Genomic DNA, 22,065 nt, shown 5'->3' on the forward strand with positions numbered 1-22,065 from the left:
TATTGTCATCGTAGTAATACCCCTTACCACAATATATATATACAAATGTCTTATGGGTTTTTTTAATTATGTTTTTAATTTTAAATGTATTGTCATCGTGGTAATACCCCTTACCACAATTATACAAATGTCATACAGTGTATGTATACATGCTTAGACCTTTTTCCTTCTTATGTTTTTAATTGTTCTCTTTGTGCTCATATGGGTTCAAACTTGGACATAATGCATCAAATTAGGGACCGACCATTCAAGAAAAAAAAATCAATAATAAGAATTTAAAAATCTTCACAATAGCGTACAATCTGAGCAAAGTAAGTGTGCCCCCCCCCCACCCCCCTCCGAAAGGGTGTCAGGTGGTTACGTTCCGATTCCGTGTTCGACCCGCGTGGTTACGACCGAAGTGGTTTCGACCTAATCTAATATATATCCCTACATGTCAATACCTGAGTACAGGGGTATACACTGTGCGGTAAACAAATGGATATCCGGTAGCTGTATATTGTATGGCTTCAGAGATGTGTGTGTCAATAGGTAGTTGTTTCCGTATGTGTAGTCAACATGCAGGTTTCCTAACATTTTTTTCTACTATCGCGGAGCATGAATGTTGATAAATTTGATTCAGTAATGAATTATATTTGAACAATTTTCCATAAAAATTAATCAAATACTTCTTCAAATGTACCGTGATCACATATGCACTGTCTGAACAATGTACGTTTCTCCAAATTTAATTACATACGATAATTAACACAAATATACGTGGTCAATATAAAAAAATGTAGACGAAAAAATAAAATGTAAAACTTTTGAAAGTGTTAATTAATTTCGTTCCGAAGCAATTAATTGTTAATTAATTGCTTTGGAACGAAACCACTCGGGTCGAACATGGATTTGTGTCGAAACCACGCAGGTCGAACAAGTCATCGGAACGTAATCGCGTAACCACCCGCATTCCTCCGAAAGCTACTACATTAATTACTATGTGCCTTGCACATATTGCACTTCAGAATTATTTATATCGATATTTAAATCATAAACTAGCTTTGAAGTACATAATTTTTTTGGTTTTGTATTGTTTTTAGATAATCAAGAAAAGTTCATGAAGTTTGTGGTGTACCGATTTATTAATCCTTTGGATCCGCCCATATGTTCGGTGGATAGGTGGAAATAGTGACACGCACCAAATATCAGCCTAATATATATCTTTTCGTTTGCTTAGAACTTAAATCACTACTATATATTAAGAAAAATATTTTGATTTTTTACTCAAATTTTATTTATCTGTTATTTTTTATATTGTACTAGATTCGGTTTGTGTAAATATTTTGTGCGAAACTGGTGTCTTGAGAAAATGAAGATAGACATGGCTGCCCAAGATGGGGAATATTTTAATATCGGAAGTATTGTGTCCTGCACGACGTGTTACAACCAGAAAATTCAGGGCGAAGTGTTAGCTTTCGACGAAGGAACCAAAATGCTTGCGATCAGTATCTTTTTCTTGTCTGTGACCAGGAATAAGGACACATCTTGTGCTTTGTTTACACGAAACGTCAAGTTAAAGAATGACCTGAAAATGGAATTTTTGTCATTTAGCTTTAGAAACTGACATGCTTTGATTTTAAGCATCGAAATTTGAGCTAGAACTAATAATTGTAGGAATCGGTCGCAAGTGGTATCTTAACCAGCACAATTACTGAAATATTTAATGATATTACAATTGTGTGATTGAAACTTTTACTAAACAACTTTCATGTAAAACCAGCAGGCATTTTCCCCAATAAGTATCACTGAATTACATACGTTGTTTCTTTTGTTTATGTTGCACACAGTGTAAGACCTTAAATGTGGTTAGATTTATTTTGTTAAAAATTAAGGTCCTCTTTTCAATCTGATCCTATAGCTGCTTGTTAATTGTTGAATTGTGAGTTTCTGAGTTTTTTTTTTTAACTTGAATTCCTCTGCTGAATAACCAGTTAGCCCTTCCACACCTGTTTTATACAAGTTTATAGTGAGCACTGCTCCTTTAACAAGCTCTATTATAGATTACATGCATGTATATATGAACAAGTACTTGAAAACATACTTTCTAAATACAGAATATATATGTTATGGTATAAATGCTATGATGTACAATTTTGAGATTCAATTAATTTTGGAAATCTATTGAACCTTAACCTTTTGTAAGAATCTCCTGCAGCCAGTGGTAAGCGAGATGTTCACGATATAAAGATGGTTAATTTGTCCTTCGTTAGCCACATCAAGGTGACAAAAGAATGTAACGACCCTCCACCTCCACTTACTAGCATCAGTATACAAAAGGTTTGTCACCTTTCAATCAAAATAAGGCCATCCTTAAAAAATTGTTTTTTTTGCAGTAACGCGACTCATCATTTTAGATGTGAGTAGGTAGGTAGGTAATTTTTTTTTTTTTTTGGTAGACAAATGTCGGGAATGATTTAATTTTAGGTGTTGTAATTTTAACACCAGCATTTGATGCACCCAGATTTCTTAAACGTATAAGAATCACATATTCTTACTGAATCTTTCTGACAATTGTTGGCACACTCATGACTGCAAGTTAACAAGAAAATTTTTTCGTTTTTAAAACAAGTCATCTTGATGGTTAAATGCTAATATGACCTGTCTCTGCAATCATCAGGAGACCACCTTAACCTAATCTCTCATTTGTTTTTAAGTTTGATCTAAAGATTTTTAAAATTAAATTTTGTAATTACTGCAACCCATAGGTGTATTTACATTCTTTAATTCATCCTACTGCATTTAATATTTCATGGCCTCTACTCTATCTCTCTCTATCCATTTTTCTCCGATTCTGTATTTGACATACTTGTAAAAACCATTTTGATGTGAATTGATATAAAATATGGAATAAAATTCCCATTTACAAAATTAATGTGCTGCATATCAAAGAATTTTTTTTAATAAAAGGGTTTGAACATTTATTTTTAATACATTTCCAATTGATTTTTAAAATTCATTAAATAGAGTGGATCGATTTTCCCCCCTTTTCTTTCTCAACTTAACACAAATTATAATAAAAGAAGTGATAATTTATAATGACAACAAATCATTGTTTCCGACAATTAAAAAACACTGAAAAAAGTAAGATTTTTTTTGTTTTACCTTTGAACATCATTTTCATACTGATATATTTATTTACTAGAACTGTTCAGTATGGCATTTAAATAAGTTTATATATATAGGTCTTCATGTTGAACAATTAAATGACAAGAAAAATAATGTATCCAGTACAAAGCATCTGTGTTCATTTACCGAATGTACTGCATTATTTACATTATAGCTGGAAAATACGACCCGATGTTGATTTCTACTGGATTTTTAGAACTGTTGCAGTGAAAAACTACATTGGATGGAAATTGTAACACTTTGACCTTCAATGTCGATTTTAAGTGTGTTTAAGACAGTGATAAAAAAAATGTAAGACGACTAAAATCTCGATCTCTTGGAAACCTGGCAAAGTTTTAAGCCTAAGGCGACTTTTTCGACCCAAATTCCCTCTAGCTTCATAGTAAACGCGTGTGTCAATGACAATAATCATAGATGTGTTTCCCGCGGACTTGTCATCGCCATTTTTACACGCCGGTTTGTCGTGATCATCAAAATGCTTTTAATAGTTGCAGATTGAGGAAATCGAGCGTCTCTGTAATTCAGACATCAAGAAAAAATGGTCGGATAAAAACGGAAAGTAGACACGCATGTAAAAAAAAAAGTCATACTTTGAATTGGTTAAAAAAAATTTGAATCGGATGGATTTTTATGAGTCGGTCACGTTACTGCAAAAAAAACAATTTTTATTAAGGATGGCCTAACAACAGATTTTTCCTATTTTAAAGCTTGCAGACTTAGTCACTTACTCAAATGTTGCAGAGCAGTTTCACTCAAAAGTTTGCATGGAGTATATTAAATGACCATTTTCCTGTATGTATATAAATATCTGGTAATTACCTCTTTTTAGGTCAATATGGTGAAATGAGGATCCCAAGACCTGGTTCATGAGGTGACAACTTGACCAAGGTCAGGACACAGAGTGAATCAGATCAAGGGACCTTATTTTACAATATTGACCTCACGAGGGGAAATCAACTGTTTTATTATACCAATAATTCTAAGAGAAAATAATTTTAAGGCAACATGCTCAAGTCTCCTCTAAATCAACAACTGAGGACTAGAAAGGATGATAAAAGATAGACATAATCAAGCCATTTTGTGCAAGAGCAGAGCTGCCAACCCTTAAGATTTTGGCTTAAGGCTTCAAAAGCATCTAAAATACACCTCACAATTTCTCTGCTTAATCTTCTGATTTTCTCCATCAAAAGTTTAAAATACCAGGATTTTCTTGGCTGTTTGTGACAGTTTTCATTATTATAATGAAAATTCATAGTCCTTACAAAGCTTTTTTATATTTTTATTATCTGTCCATTTAACATGTTTAAAGTACTGGTAAACAAAATGGAAAAAAAAATCTCGAATGGATGGGGGCCTTGCTTGATATATTGCTTGATATACCTGTTATTTTTCAGGTGTAAACATTGATTCAGCAATGGTTCTTGATCTGCAGAATATTTGTTACAAATATTCTTAATTATTTACCAACATTTTTTATTCCGATTCAAAAGTTCATCAGTGTTCTTCTGTAACCAGCAGAAAAATTCTTCTAGTAACATCTCCTCAGCTGAATTTTGAAATAATATTACTATTAAGTTTCATGAAGAAAAAAAAAACTACCAGGTACTGTTTTATTAAGTTTTAAAAAATCTCTTCAATCATGTTAACTGAAAGGATAAGAAAAAGTATATTTGTGAAGGAAGGAGGAAAGATGTGGGAAGGAGGAGTGGGGTAGAATCAGAACCCCTGGAAGAGGACACAGCTTCAGTAAAGATTAAATACTGTATATTTTGTAGATACAAAGTAGATTACGACAGAATTTGGAAGAGAAGAAAAGGCAGGTGAACTACATAGGCATTGGTGTAACCCCAGAGGGACAGAGGGCATTCAACTCCATCATCAAAACGTATGTAGCTACGTATACCAGAAATCTGATGCTTGAGCTTCAGGAGTGTTTTACAAATGTGCAAAAAGTGTTTATTGGTAGCCATTCAGTATTTGGATTTGTAGAAACGCATGCAAGCTATAAGCCTTAATACACCCAAACTCAGTTGTAAACATGGAAACATTATTTACAAACAAATGGTCATTTGAGAAATTCCATCTAACAAAAACTTCATATTTAAAAGAGCTTATAATTAAATGATTTTGGTTCTGTTACTATCATCTAAAGTTGAATATTTAAATGGACACGGAATACAGAGGATATATCCTGAATAAGGAAGATACTGTTCATTCTCCTAAATGTGAATGAGGAACAACTGAATATGTCATGAGGATTGTTTGACTGGATTAGATAAACAAATACTGTAAACCAACTTTTATTCGCATGCGAGAAATATTCGCGAGTTTCACGAGCCTCTTTAACTCGCGAATATTAATCATCGCGAACCATTTATCTTTCCTTTTTTTGTAAAGAATATTTCCTCAGTTGCGAAAAATTAATTGTCGCGTATTGATTTCAAACTGAAAAATCGCGAATAAAAGATCTCACCACTGTGCCCTATACAGATCAATGTAAACATAATTGATTAATATTTGTCCTGGTTTTTGACAGGTTAAGTGATGTAAAATGGAACGGCAAAGACATTGTTGTGATGGATGACGTCAGAATTTCTCCACCATACGGACCAGAAAACTGTAGTGGAAAGGAGGGGCATCTCCTTAATCATGTCAAAAAAATAGTAAGGCATCTCCTTATTCATATCAAAACAAGATGTGTTTGTGAAACATTGATGCCCCCACATGGCAACTTATGGCAAAGGTTAAACTTTCTCAATGCAAATCAGATATGTTGGTACCCAAAGAAGGTCTCGTCCCTAGCAATATACCTCTGAAATATGAAAGCCCTAGCAGCAGCCATTGAATACATATGGAAAAGGTTAAAGTTTTTCAAAAGTAAGTCAGACATCCAGGTCAAATGGTCAAAATTAATGGTGCCCAAGGATAGGCCTTTTCACAAAAAGTACACATGTGAAATATGAAGCTGTATCACAAATCATTCAAAAGTTATGGCGAAGGTTAAAGTTTTTCAAAAGGAGGTCAAACTCCAAGGTCAAAGGATCAAAGTTGTTGGTATCGAAAGGATGGTCTTGTCACAAGGAATGGACATGTTAAATATGAAAACCCTAGCACCAAATGTTTATGGCCAAGGTTAAATTTTCCAAAAGTAAGTCAAACTCCTAGATCAAGGTCAAAGGGTCAAAGTTGTTGGTATTCAAAGGAAGGACTTGTCAAAAGTATTACATATATGAAAATGAAAGCCCTATCACCAACTGTTCAAAAGTTATGGCCATGGTTAAAGTTTTTCAAAAGTAGATCAAATTCTAAGGTCAAGGTCAAAGGGTCAGTTGTTGGTATCCAAAGGAAGGTCTTGTCACAAGGATTACACATGTGAAGTATGAAAGTCCCAGCACCAATTGTTCAAAAGTTATGGCCAAGGTTAAAGATTGGTAAAATTTTGCAAAACTGGGTCAAACTCCAAGGTCAAAAGGTCAAATATGATGGAACGTAAAGAAAGGTCTTGTCAAAAGGAATACACCTGTGAAATATGAAAGCCATAGCTCCACCCAATCAAAAATTATAGGCAATGTTAAAGTTTTTGTGGACAAACAGACAGCTAGACAGACGGACGGACAGGGCAAAAACTATGTACCCCTGAATCTTTGATAGGGGGGCATAAAAATAGTAAGGCATCTCCTTAATCCTGTCAAAAAAATAATAAGGAATCTCTTTGATAATGAAAAAAAAATCACAGAAGTGGTTATTTGAAAAATGCAATATACACACATATTATATCCTTACATGTCGTAATATTTAACGACTCCTGCTTGACATCACAATGTGCCTGTGTGTTTTCATAATGTGCTGATGGAGTGAAATAAATACTCGCATAGATACCTCCACTTCTTACGTCAATAGCCTTACAAATTTTGCTGCAACATTTTACCAGAACTATAGATTGTGGAATCATAAATGTCTTAAAACTAAATAATACTTTGCCTTTTGGGATCAGGGTCTTAATACCAACAAAATTTCTAGATGCCTTGTTATAATGCAGCACCATGCCTAGACACAAGTTTTTACACATGTATGTATCAATGTTGAGTTGAATGTCTCCTCCTTTCTCCAGACCTTTCTCAATGTTATAGTATTGCATGCAAATACAACTAAATAATATGGAAACATTAATATAAGGCTATAAAATTGAGTTCCTGAAATGTAATGGACATGCATGAAAATTGATAAATTATATGTCGATTTGCCAAAATCACTCAATGTTGTCCCTAAGACCCAGATTCCTGGGAATTTCCCCAGTTATTCTGGTATTCCTCCTCAAACCCCAGTTAGGGGAGGAACGTAGACCCCCTTCTACTTTTTTAATGTCCCCTGCTATTTCAATTCTTATGGACAACCCTGATAAGTTGTTTAGTGTAGATTTTTTTTTGCACTACCGTAGGACAATCACAGGTAATTCCACCCGAGGCATCTAGCAATTTGGGTGCATGATACAGGACTACATGTACTTCTTTTACAGTGGAGGAGCAGCTTCCTTTAAATTTTCCTGACATTTTCTAAAGAGCAAAGAGAATAAATTGCATTCTTTTTGAGATGCAAACACTAATCTGGTAAATAGTTTCATAGTGTATAGACATTTTTCACTGTGAGCAAACTGTAGCTGGCAAAATGATTGCACGACTGTGATGAGTGCTCAACTTTTAAGCAAAATTGGGAAACTCATGGCCCTTGGATTCAGATTCAGACTCTAGGGTGGATCATGTAATAAAAATAAATTATGTTTTTGAAAATCTACTAATGAACATTCAGCAAGTAAAATGTTTCATGATAATGATAAACACTTTGCCCTCTACCAAAATCATGGAACTCATTGCCCCCCCCCCCCTACCCCCACCCCCTGGTGGGGCTAAGATGGTCATATATTTGAATACATTAACTTTTGAAAATCTTCTTCACTCCTGGATATATATATAGCAGGCAAATTGTTTGCATTATAAACATTTTGCTTTGTTAATTTTTACACCCCACTTTTTAGAAAGTATAGGGACATTAAATCTCATTTGTCTGTCTGACAGTCTTTCACAAAAACTTTAAACTGCCATAACTTTAAAATTAGAAAAGATAAGTTTTTTTTTTCACATCTGCATTACCTGTGACTTTCCAAATGTTTTATGATTTTTGACTTCATGGTCTTGAGCTTGAAGTGTGATCCACTTTTGAAAATTTTTAACCTTGGACATAACTTTTGCATATGAAGAGACAGGATTTCATATTTTACCTGTGCAATACCTATGACTAGACCTTTACAGATGTACTATGATTTATGACTTTGACCTGAAAGTTTGACCTTGTCTTTAAAAAAAAATTATCCTTGGCTGTAGCTTTTGCACCTGAAGAGATGGGTTTTTCGTATTTTACATGTGAAGACTTATGGTTTTTGACCTGTCAACCTTGACTTTTAAGTTTGGCCTATTTTTTAAAAGATTTAACCTTGGCCATAACTTTTGCACAAAAATACACAAGGCTTTCATTACCTTTAATGAGAATATTTCAATCGAACATTTTGACCTTATTACCTAGATCTCCAAGTTTGACTTTCAAAAACTTTACCTTGGGGTATAACTTTTGCACCAGAACATATCACTTTAAAGATATAGAAGTAATTAAACTCTTTTTAGCATGGTGTACAGACAAGACAGTAACAATATTACCTTAAACCAACAAGACACTGAAGGGAGGGTCAACAACTCTCTGAATTTGCTTGTATTTTCTTTTTTCAGCTAAACAAACACCACAGTGAAGAAAATCAGAAATCAGACCCGAGAAAATCAGCATCACCTGTGTCCAGTACATCATGAACAAAAGCAAAGTTTTAAATATTAAGGAACTCCATTACTCAAAAAAAGAAAAAGAAAGGGGGAAAATTAAAAAATTAGATCTCTTTTAAGATTTTAATGAGTTGCAAAATGCAAAATTTACATTAACATGCTGAGTGTTAATTTTGATAGGATATGCTTATCATGTGTTTTATTTGAGACCAAAAAAAATTAGGGAAGTGACTGAAGCATGTCCATTATTTTTTGTTCATACAAGGTAAAAGAAAGGTTATGAAGAAGAAAAAAAGTTTTATAAAAAGATTCTAAATGATGAATTATAAAAAAAAAATACAGTGAACATGTAAATGGTAAATTTAAATTGAAGTTATATATATTTTAAACTCTGTTTATTTAGACAAATCTATGAGATTTTAATCATGTTAAAAATTTGAAGCAGTTTGTTTTAAACATGTCTATTTGAAATGTTGTGCAATTCCAGAATTGATGGGTGGAACTATCATTGTTGCACTACTTGTATTTTGGAAAAAATGAATGGAATTATGTGTAAGAAAAAAAATGGGGATAAAAAAATTGTTTGGGGGTGCTATTTATTAAATTGATAAACCAAAAGTTGTGTTTAAATCAAGATTAAATTGATTATTGAAGGAATTTTTCTTTCTCTTCTCTTCTTTCTGTCAGCAGTGTTTGCAGAGAATGTTGTTGTATGAAGCTACATTGGTGCCATGGTGTAAGAGTGTCAGGGTCTGTTCCTATTTTCTTGCACAGTGGAAGCAATGACTTGCATTTTTTTAATACAGTATAGCTCACCTGAGCTGAAGGCTCATGAGCATTTCTGATCAAAATTTGTCCTTCGTCCGTCATTGTCATCATAAACTTTTCACATTTTCATCTTCTTCATAAGAACCACACAGCCAATTTCAACCAAACTTTGCACAGAGTATCTTTAGGTGAAGGGAATTCAAGTTTGTTTAATTGAAGGGCCATGTCATGGCCTCTTCCAATAAGAGATAATAAAGAAATAATGAAATTGGGTGGGATCATTTAAAAATCTTCTCAAGAATCATTGCTGCAGAAAAGATGAAACTTGTATGAAATCTTCCTGACATAGAGTAGATTCTTAAAGAATCATCATCTCAAGAACAGCAAAGCATCATCAGGTAGTGTTGATTCAAATTTGTTCAAATCATGACCCCTAGGGAGGGGGGCTGCTATGTACAATCAAAGTTTTACGTTGGAATTTATAGGGAAAATACAGTGAAACTTGTCTAATCCAGATGTTGTATATTCCAAAATCTGGTCTAATATGATGTAACCTTCAAATCCCTTTCAGTTATTTCAATTGCTCAAAATGTTGTCTAATCTGGAATGTCTAATCTGGCCAATTTTTCTGGAACCAGTGGTGGCCGGATTAAACAAGTTTTACTGTAATATATAAAAATCTTCTCAAGAACAGTAAACTGATGATGAGACATATTTATATTGAAACCTTAGGTAGTGTAGATTCAGGTTTTGTTCAAATCATAATTTCTGGGGTAGGGTGAGGCCACAATGTGCAATCAAAGTTTTACATAGAAATATATAGAAAAAATCTGAAGAAGAACAGCAAACCAATGATAAGTTATATTGATATGGAAGCATCTTCAGGTAGTGTAGATTCAAGTTTGTTTAAATCCTGACCCCTTGGGTAGTTTTGGGCCACAATGGGCATGCAAAGTTTTAGTGCTTGGGAATATATATAGGAAAAAGCTTAAAAATTATTGTCCCCAATAACAGCAAAGGCATGATTAGTCATATTGAAATTGAAGCATCTTCAGGTAGTGTAGATTCAAGTTTGTTCATATAATGACTCCCAGGGCAATCGAAGTTTGAAGTGAATATATAGGAAAAAAAATCTTTTTTGAAATCTCAAGAACAGCAAAAGCTATGATTAGTTATATTAATATGGAAGCATCCTAAGGAATTGTAGATTCAAGTTTGTTTAAATCATGACCCCTAGGGTAGGTAGAATGTGATCTAAGTTTTATATCAGAATTTATATATAAGGAAAATAATCTATTATGAACAACAGGTTTCCTCTCCATCTGTCCGTTTGTCTGTCCCTCTCTTTGTTTATTCAGATTGACCCACTTGGTTTTCCCGACTTTTTTATACACTTACAGATATTGAGCTGATTTTTACATGTAGTATGAGAGTCAGTCTATCTTGATTTACCATTCAACGCCCTTAATTGAACTTAAAGCCTCAAATTTACCACAGGCACTTGAGGAATGGATTATGCTCCCCCCCCCCCCCCCCGAACTTCTGTTTTAATTAGTACTAAAGAGTCATAGAGGCACAACCTTCAAAATTTTCCAAAAACGGAAAATATCAGATATCGGAATATAGGTATGATAGGCTAGGAATTCATGTATTTTTGATGAGTTATTGTGTCTAGTAAAAATCTCAGACGTGAATCGACATTTAGATATATCGACAACGTTTTATTAATTAACAACAATCCATTTTCTTTTCTACGTTAATTCGATATAAAAGACACCACAGAGTCTGACACATCTGTTTTTATATATGGATATTTTGATATTGATGGCAAACTAACAAATGAACTTCATGATAAACGTGATGACTTCAACTTTTCTACCGTCAACTTTCCTAATTTATGGAGTGCTCAATATACAGTTATCGCCTGCAAAAGGAGTCTGTCTCCCAGTTGATTCGATACGCAAGAGAATGTTCTACGTACGTACAATTTCTAAACAGAGGCAAGCTATCGACAAATAAGTTAATGATTCCAGGATTTCAGGAGTCTCGTTGAGAGTGAACATTTTGAAAATCTACTCGTTGAGTGGAATGTTGACTGACGTTTTCATACTTAATGTTAGATCATTATATTCATACTGAATTGTCTACGGATTTTTCCTTTAACCCGATCATGATAAGGAGCACCCATGCAGGCGGATGTGATTTGACAACAATGGATGCTTACTTCTCAAGTTTTCCGTTTTTCCGATCATGACAAGGAACACACTGCGGGTGTGACCGTCGGTAGGGGATGCTCACTCCTCCATGGCACATGATCCCACCTCTGATGTTTAGAGGTCCGTGTTTGCTCGGCTCACAATTTGTATTGTTTCAATGGGCTGTTACCATTATATTCATATTTCATACTTAAAGTTTAATTTATATATAAAACATATAGGAGGTAGCTTTGCGTAGGGATTGTTGCCTATATTCATTCTCGGTGTCTTTGCACACATCCCCCTCCCCCTTTCCCCGGTGTATACTGGCAAGCTAAAAATAATGGCCTTGAAATGAAGGTTATCCTCAGATAAACACGTCCTCTAGCTCGAAATGTTGTTATGCTCTTTAAGTATATAAGCTTTTCACGACAATAGCAAATTTGGCAGCCTCCTTAATATGTCAGGGGTCTAGCGTCCTGACGTTGTGGGGGATAATTTAACTAAATACTAGTATTTTCCTCCAGTGAATACGATGACTATTTATTCATAGTAAATGGTTTATTCTTATCGTGAGATTACGTTTGTACATTTGTTTCGGCTTTTGAAGGAAGCGTATGTGCTTTTATAGTGTTTCTTGTGAAGGATATTTCAGTGAAAACAGGTGTCTTAACTGTTCATCATTACAGGGCGAAAAAACACAATATTAAAAAAAAACAACACTTTATTTACATGAAAATAAAAAAAAATATGCATGTTAATTGTTTCTTTTTTAAATAATCTTCTTCGACAGAACATATAATATATGTACAATCAAAATCAAAAGTTAATTACATAGATACAATGTCTGGATTATATTAATGTGCTTTTATTTTATCTTCCTTTAGCAACGTATATGTAGATTTTCATTGCAAAAGAAAAATCCCAATCATTTCCAAAAACTACTATATAAAGGCCCTCTGACTGGGTAACTATAAACTATAACTATATAATTCGTAATTTATATATTGAAAGCCATTTTGATTTTCATCTTTACATCGATATTAAAATAATTTATCAATTTCACCACTGTTTTCACTTAGAGTAATTTATGAATAATCATGATTGATTCTTTTTATCTATGTTGATTTTAATGACGAAATTAAAATCAAGATACTTTAATGAAGAACTCTTATCATACATGTAATGGATATATTTTATCCTCAATCTTCCTTTTCAGTCTAAGTACTTAATCCTCTTGATCATTCCTGTATTACACTCTCCCACCATTAACTCCCCCTCCCTAACGACACACACGGCCCGTGGTCTCCGTATCCCCTGATCAGGAATGATGTACCTCAGGAATCGACCGTCCTTGTCCAGCATGTGAATCTTGACGCCGTTAATATCAGTGATGATGATGTGATACATGCTATCTGTGGTAAGGGAACTATCAAATTTCTCCTTGGATGCTTTGTTTCCTGTGTAGGAGAATCTGAATATTCCGAACTTGTCAACAACCGTGACGGCTTTTTTACTCCAGTCAGCTACACAAACGTCTCCGTTACCATTCTCCGCCACGTAATTTGTTTTTCCAAACAGAGGCTGGTACTGGGAGTCGTACTGGATTTCCTGCAGCACTTCACCGGAACTGCTGTACCTCACGACCTTGGACTCTGTTTGATCTGTTGTCCGGAGACAGACCAGGAAATCCTGTGCTGCGGTACAGGTGACACCGTAAGGTTCCCACTCCCCGGTACAGAATAACGTATCTACTTTACCGTTTATTACTTTCTTCACGGTCTTATCATTTATATCGGTGTACACCACGTGTCCATCATGAAGGGTCAGGTACATACCAAAACACGTGATGGTGACAGTGTCGTGGAGTCCTCCCTGGAGATCAAACAGCTTGAGCTCTTTACTGTTTCCTCCTGCCCATACTTTGTCATCACCGAGGGGAACCATGTCAAACAGCCGGTTGTTTTTTTTTGCTAGCTGGAAACTCTGTATCAAAGGCGGACAGAACTGTGGGTACATCTAGAGGTTGTCGTGATGAGATATTCTCTTCTTGGGTCAAATCGTTAATAGTTAATTTGTGTGTTTCTATACTCTCTATGTAACCAAAGTATGATGTTGTATAGCTTTCATTGAACTTGCAAGGTTGAAAGAATGCTGGTCGGATTTCTTCTATAAAGGTTGGCACCTGCTGATGTTCAAGTTCAAGCTTAAGTTCCATTAATCCAGAGATATCTTTGGATTTTGCCAAGGTGAAGACTGTTTGTTTCAGGCTTTTTAGTTTCTTCAGTATCTCCTCAAATTCTCTCTTTTGCTTCAATAATACTTCTAAATGCTTTTCTTGCAATTCATCTAGATCTTTGTGCAGTGTCTTCTCTGCTTTATCAATCTCCTGATGCCACTCTTTAGCATGGGATGAAATGTTATCTTTTGTCTGTTTGTAGACATATGGAAGTGCTGCCGATCTTTTACTTATATGCTCGAGAATTTTCTCCAACTCTGATCGCATCGACTGTAGCCGTTCATTTTCTTTCATTATAAAATCTGATAATGCGTCGACTTTCTCTGATAATTCGCATATTTCATGTGTTTTATGTTTGATTGATACACACAAGAGACAGATAGGAATATCACATGTTTTGCAGAAAGCACTACACTGATGTTGGGGGTGGGCCAAACATTCTCCACCCTCGGGTTTGTTTTGTTCATTATATTCTGTAACATCATGACCATTTTTAGATTTGATAAGCATGTGAGGCCCTACACATGTGCTGCATAATTTAACGGCACACCTTGTGCACTTGAAGTTGACGGGACTTTTACAAATATCGCATTCTAGGTAGTGTTGTCCTTGACTTGAATCTGAGGACGCCATCTTTTTATCTTTAAAAGAAAATGCAAAATACTGTAAACTTAAAAAGTAAGAATGATTCATTTATTGAAATTATTTAATAGAAATATGTCAAGTGTCCAAAGAAAAGAAGAAGTTGCATTAGAGCTTAGAATAAGGCATTTCAGAACACACGAATATATGCTAAATAATATTCCATTTCTTAAGATAAAGGTACTATAAGCATCATGCTTTTCATTTAAAAAAAAAAACAAGATAGATACTAATAAAGATTTTATTTTAAACAATAGTTCAGTTTATCAGTTTTCAGTTTAAATTTAATGGTTTACAGCATGCAACTATTATAACAAAATTGAAGCTTTAAAGCGGGAACATCTCCTTGATATAATCGTGTCAGTTTACAATCTAATTTTTCTTATATCCTTATTGCGTCCTAGTATAGCCTGATCAACGTTTTTTCATTCTATGTTTTCAGATTTATATTCAAATTGGGGAGGGATTGCCAATTGTGAGAACTGTTTATTCAGAATTTTCCAAATGAATCCTTTTAAGATTTTGATTTCATAGCAGGGTTTCATTCATTTTTGTTGAAAAGATGACTGTATCATGACCATTATGAAATATATTACTAGAATTAATTCCAATATTTAAAAAAAAAACCATATAGTTGTGAAATTTCGGGTATTGTATACGATACGTCTTTGCCTATGAGTTAATGGTAGAAGCAACTTCCTTTTTGCTCTAGATCTGTTTTCATTTTTTTTTTTATTTCATATCCTTTCAAATTAATATTCATTGGTTTGGCTATAAAATTTTATCCATTTCATTCTTTCTTGCATTTGACATGTTATGGCACATAAGGGTTCTTATTTTACGAGAACCGCTGACTTGGAAAAAAGATACAATGTACTATATTAACTGATAAAGGATAGCACGTAATTAGAAAAAATACGTTAAAACAAATATGCCAATTTGCTTTGGACAGATTTGATCAAAATTATTTTTCACGTTCTCATTTCTTCCTGGTTTGATCATACGATTTTTTTTCTTTTATTTATGAATCATTTTAAAAATATTTGATAATTTTTAATGTTGAATAAATTATAAATCATATAGACATGTATTTCAAATCACAGATTGTGGATTTCCTCTGTGCATATCACAGACACATTAGCCTTTGACTTACTTTTTTTTTTCACGACTAGACATGTCGAGTGACTTACAACTAGGACATTCTTTCTTTGCAGAAGGAAACATTTACTATTGTCAAGTAATTTGTGATTTAAAAATACTGAAAATAAAGGACACTAAATAAACTTAAAATCAGCAATATCATTTAGAGGTAATTATTCATAGCAAACCTCTTAACAATCAATCCTCCATCTTGAACTCATACCTTACCCGGCCAACAAATGAAGTGGATCTTGTGTCAATTTAAAACTCTGGTGGAACAAAAAGGGTGCACGCATACAGTTAATGTTTTGTATATGTTTCCATAACTGCATCTACTATTCAATAGATGCATTATATCAACATCTATAACATAATTTGACATGTTTGACTAAGATTGTTTCTATATAAATTTATTTGAAATTAAACAAGTCAGTAAATTATAATAACATATACCCTTCGTGGCCCTCCAAATATTTAGCAAAATCATGTGATATGTAACACTGTGTAATAGTAAACTATTTATGTGCACAGGCAAGATGCGTAGATTAAACAGTCTCGAGAAAGCAAGTGACGAACGTTGCGAAGGCTATAATGTGAAGATTTCACCCGAGGCGCGTAGCGCCAAATTGGGGTTAATGGGGAGGGAGTCGACTCCTCCCATTGGAAGGTGGATAAGGGGCACCCTCCTGAGAAAAAATAGATATGAACTCCATCGATTTTATTAAATAAATTAAAAAAGGTTAAGAGTTATTTTTAGGCACTTAGTACCCCCTCCCTCCTTACTTTTTAGCAAACTCCACCTTTTACTGCTGAAAATGTTCAATGAAAGCCCCCCCCCCTTTGTTGCTGTATATTCAATTTAGTCAACTCGTCCCATGGTTAATGTACAGTGTATTAATAAAATTTGTTTGTGGAAATAGAAGGAATTAAAAACCCCACCCACCACCACAGGGCCCACACCCGAAGAAGAGATTTGAGTTTTTGACACCCCCTTTTCTGGATTTTTCGGTAATTTGTCGAATATTTTTTCAGTCGCCCGCGTGGCGCAGTGGTTAGAGCGTCTGCTCTAGAGTCGCGGAGTAAGAGTTGATCCTTACGTCGCGGGTTCGAATCCCACTGCGGGACGTGGAGACCGGTCCTTCGGATGAGACCGTATAAACCGAGGTACTGTGTCACAGTAGGTGCTGGCACGAAAAAGATCCCTCACTGCTCAATTGCCCTGAGTGCCGAGTATAGGTCAAAATTTGTAGCCCTCCACCAGCAAGTGGTGGCGTCTCCATATGAGTGAAAAATTCTCGAGAGGGACGTTAAACAACAAACAAACAAAGGATGAGTGCACTTAAGCTATGAGAGTTGGGTATCGGTGTTTTGCGCAAAATAAAATTCCGAAGTTCATGAACTTTATGTTTTATAGGTATTAAACAATGTCTTAAGAGCAGGTTTTGGTATATTATATTACATAAAAGTATTAAATAATGCCGAGCGACACTAGCTTTTGAGACGGCCGGGTCTAACAGTTTTGTCACATTTCTATTGTTATTCATATGCATACCACTTTTCAACGACATTGTTTACATCGAGCCGCAACTTGTCCATTGGTCTCATTTGCACAGAATGTGTATTTTAATTTATACTTCAACATATCCAAAGGACAATTAATGTTGGACAAAATTTGGCTCATGTCTAATTTTTTGAAAAAGTCTCCAAACTACGGTCGAATTAGCCACTAAATTAACAGTTCACCGAGTGTCAACGATTGATATTATAATCGCTTTACTCACGTGACATTCCACTGTTCGATAAGCTAAGGCTTTCATTGAGCATTTCATTGTGTTTGTCATTGAAAGTTTCTATTGTGACAGTATCTATCGTACTTCCAACTTCAAACTATGGAAGATTTTTGCGCAAATTTTAATAGGGTTTGAAGATTATATGTCTCTTATTTTACTTTGTATTTTTCATTAGGGGTGTTTTGAAAGAATTCTGGTATTGACAGTGTGATTAGTAAGTTCATCTACAGGCTCATGTCGCCTCTGTATAATGGTCTGCAGGGCGAGACATCTTCCCCATCCCTTACGCTAGAATCATTTATTATTTGTGCACCATGGAACTACACAATCTCTCTCTTCTCCATTTAAATTCGCAGTGCGAAAAAAAAATCATATGTGCTAATGTTTACATTCCACATCCATGCGATTTAAATGTCTCCGCCTATTTGCGGATACCTTAAATTCGAAAGTGGTCCCGTTCAAATTTCCGGAATTTAAGGCTTGTACATGTTCTTTTCAATGACATTGTCTGTAATTATAGAAATATGTATGACAAAAAATTCAAGGAATAAATATCAAAAGAATATGAATAATCATAGATTATTTAAGCGATATATTGTAATGTAAAGCTTAAAATGGGTAGCCGAAAAGGTTCGAATTCCAAATGACGTACTAAGTGCACTCATTCTTTCTGCCTTTCTCCCCTTTCCCAACATTCAAAAGCAATACTGCATGTATATGCCTGTTTGTTATATATATTATCCAAAAATATATCCTTATAGTATCACAAGGGAGAAAAATCCACCTTTTTTATGTCACCTGCAGAGCAGAGCGACGTCTAGGGATCACTTTACCTGGCGTCTATCTGTATGTCCGTTCGTCCGTCTGCCACACCCTTAATCTTGAGAACTATAAGAGGTATGGATTTGATATTTTGCACACTTATTGCTTAACACTTTGGCTTTTGTAAAACATCACGTTTACCAACCTCGTGACCTTTGAACTTGGCTTGTGACCTACTTTTCAAAATAGTTTATTATGTCGTTATACAGCATATCTTTGATATTTAAGAGATAAGTGTATGTTATTTAGCATGTGCATTGTTTGCCACAAAACATTGTAGAAAACACCAGCGTTACAGTCCACTTTTGCAAAAATACTCCTGATGGTTGATTTAACATGTTTATATATACGTATATCAGGGAAAATGATGTTTAGGCTATAGAGCATTTTATCCTGTAATGCTTTATGGAATATACGTCACTGTCGTGAAGCCTGCAGACGATTTTAATTATTATATATTTTTAAAGAGAAAAAAATAAGGTTATATAAGAAATACAAAGAATCAAGAAAATTAAAAAAAAAAAAAAAAAAGAAAAAAAGATAAAACAACAGAAAAAAATTGTTCCCAAATTAAGGACAGATAAAACAAACTTTTTTTTACTTAAAAAATTATGAAAATAACAGCTAAAGTCATATGTTTATATAAGTAAAATGACTGTAAGTTAAACCGTATATATTCTAATTTTTCATTCAAAGTTTCACAATAATATCCTATAAATGATAAAAAATTGTATTGATTAATAAGAATGATTGCAGAAAGGTAGAATTTTGAACATCATAGAAAAGTTACGTGTACTATTTAATTTAGAAACCGGTTGACAGGAGATGCTTACTCCTAGTCACCCTATTCCACCCTTTGTGCATCCAGGGGCTTTTGCCCTCATCACAAATCGTTTTCTTATACTGGATGAATAAGATTTTTTTCTACTCTTGCAGACACTGGACTGAATTTCGGTATGCTAGTCTACCTTGATAAGTTACATATAATATTTGAATTTCAACGGAATAATTGTCTTTGACTTAGAGCCTGAAATTTTATAAGGAACCGGATACATAACACATACCGGTGGGCGACTATAGTATTGCTTAAGAAATCAATGTTTGATGCAACCCGTCAAGTTAGACAACTTAAAAGAGGGTTCAGTATTCAGTGCCGTTACTTTAGTATAGTATTATCGGGTGCTACTCATGGACAATTTTAAAAGACAGTATTAATCTTCTGGAAAAGAAAAGTTCCGTGTAAAAATATATGAAAGTGCATTAAATATTTAGTTAAAACGTGATTTTTTTCCTTGACTAAATAAAAAATCTCGATCTTTCAATTGGCGACAACATTTCACAAATATAATGAATATAATGAATTCTGCTGAAGATTATGCCAGACGATGGGTTAAAATTGAAGGAGAAAACCTTAATTTGTCAGAATGGATTAAAAGTTTAACGTGGATGTTGAAATCTCGTGTTAAACGCGTGAGGGTGCAATATGAAAACATCTATCTTTCTGTCTTCTGTAATTCAGAAGTGAAAAAAAGATTTACATAGATTATATGGTCAATATGTACTGGTCCCAGTTGACAATGCAAGTAACAACATATATAGTTTTTGTTTGTAAGACTTATTATTACAATTTCATTTTAGTGGAATTTAATTCTACAAGTGGTAATCCAACTTATTGTTCCCATCCTAAGGAGGAAATTCTTAAAAATCATATGTAAGTTTTACGTACCATACCTAAACTGCATTCCTACACTTCATATAAAAATCCTTACAAAGAAAGATACATATAGAGGGCTCTAGATAGTCCCAAACCTCTCCACAAGAAAATTTGAAATATTTGAAGGAGAAACTTCAAGAGTACTGTATAACAACATATATATTCGAGAAATGGTGTAAATCAGATGTGGATTCTCACAAACTCCAAAGAACTTTTAGAAAATATAAAATCGCCATTTTTTACAAAAATCAGTAACATTAAAACCTACGACGATTCGACACTTTTTACAACCATTCCTCACGATAACTTAAAAACTAGCTTTCTGATATCATAGACAACTGCAGCTGCTTCTTCAATAAAAATGGAAGTCGGAAATTTTCCTACCTTGTGATTGGTCAGTAACAAAATTCTTTGTTAAAAATTATTCTGATTCTACACACAAGTACTCTGAAGTTGATATTGAAAGGACAACATTTATGTAGTCTTCGGAGACCAGATCTTCCAAAAAAAAAAAAAAAAAAAAAAACTGTTTGAATTTTGATGGGCGTTAATAGTGCTCCTTTATTAGCCGACCTGTTTTTATATTCCTATGAAGCAGAATTTATTCAAATTTCTACATGAAAAGAAGGAAACACTTGCCGTGGCCTTCTACTCGACATTTAAATATATTGACACGTATGATAAATTATCAATAATTACTTCCATTCATATGTCGACTCGATATAGTGAACTTGAAATAAAAGATACCACAGAGTCTGCAACATCTTTTTCATAATTGATTGTTTTACTGGCTGTAGACGATAAGGGCCAACTATATGTAATAACAAAATTGTACGACAAACGAGATGACTTCAGCTTTTTTATCATTCTCGTTATTTATGTAGTAGTATCCCGCTATCACCTGCATATGGTGTTTACATCTCCCAGCTTATCCAATACTCAATAGCATGCTCCGAGAACGATCATTTTTTAAACCGAGACAGGCTACTGACAGATATGTTGATGTTACAGGGACTTCAACACCCTCGTTTAAAGTCGACATTTCGTAAATTCTATGGTAGTTAGAATGACCTTGTTCACAAATATAACCTATCACTGGTCGTATTTTGGCCTTTGTTTTTATACCGAATTTGACTACCTGAAAATTTGAATATTGTCTATCTGATCATTTTGTAGGGCTCATAACAGGTGTGACCGGTCGACAGGGGAAGCTTACTCTTCCTAGCACGTGATCCCACCCTAGCTGGAATTTCCAGGGATCCGTGTTTGATGCTCTCTTCACAGATATTTGTATTGTTTAATAGATTTTTGGAGATCATTCACTATTTGTTATCTTCACCCTTTTCTTTTGGGTACTTAAAATTTAAAATCCCAAAACTTTACCAAAATTTATGGCATCAAAACGTACAACTTTGCAACACTTTATACAACCTTTCCCCATGATAAATTAAGGATCAGACTTTTTGACATCATACTAAACATCTGCAGATGATTATCATAAATGTGTCACTGCTTAACAAGAAAGAAATAAAATAAGAGGCTATGTACAGTGTACTAGGTTGTGAAACTAATGATCGAAAGATTACTATATATTCAAATTCTATGGTAGATGCAATGACCTTGTTTGCAAATAGGTCAAATGCTGACCGACATATGTTAAGCCATTATTTTCATACTGAATTGTCTACAGATTTTCCCGTTTACACTATCATGAGAAGTGGCACACGGCGGGCGTGAACTGTCGAAAGGAGATATGTTTACT

The 22,065-nt window shown here is 34.2% G+C and overlaps 2 protein-coding genes across 2 annotated transcripts; one reads left to right on the forward strand and one right to left on the reverse strand.

The window, feature by feature from the left end:
- The first annotated feature begins 1,334 nt into the window (after positions 1–1,334).
- LOC133188522 (protein LSM12-like) lies at positions 1,335–9,650 on the forward strand. The gene is made up of 5 exons (XM_061323991.1): positions 1,335–1,487; positions 2,186–2,319; positions 4,944–5,053; positions 5,705–5,831; positions 8,946–9,650. Exons 1-5 carry the CDS (start codon positions 1,352–1,354, stop codon positions 9,021–9,023), a joined length of 585 nt encoding a protein of 194 aa, XP_061179975.1. The 5' UTR covers positions 1,335–1,351; the 3' UTR covers positions 9,024–9,650.
- Positions 9,651–13,143: 3,493 nt separating this feature from the next.
- On the reverse strand, positions 13,144–14,836 carry LOC133188521 (uncharacterized). Its single transcript, XM_061323990.1, has one exon. The coding sequence runs from the start codon at positions 13,973–13,975 to the stop codon at positions 13,172–13,174; it is 804 nt and encodes a 267-aa protein (XP_061179974.1). The 5' UTR covers positions 13,976–14,836; the 3' UTR covers positions 13,144–13,171.
- Positions 14,837–22,065: the final 7,229 nt, after the last annotated feature.

Source organism: Saccostrea echinata, unplaced genomic scaffold (assembly GCF_033153115.1).
Source record: "Saccostrea echinata isolate AGI-Se365-2 ecotype Australia unplaced genomic scaffold, CSIRO_AGI_Sech_v1 ptg000016l, whole genome shotgun sequence".
Classification (NCBI taxonomy): Eukaryota; Metazoa; Mollusca; class Bivalvia; order Ostreida; family Ostreidae; genus Saccostrea; species Saccostrea echinata.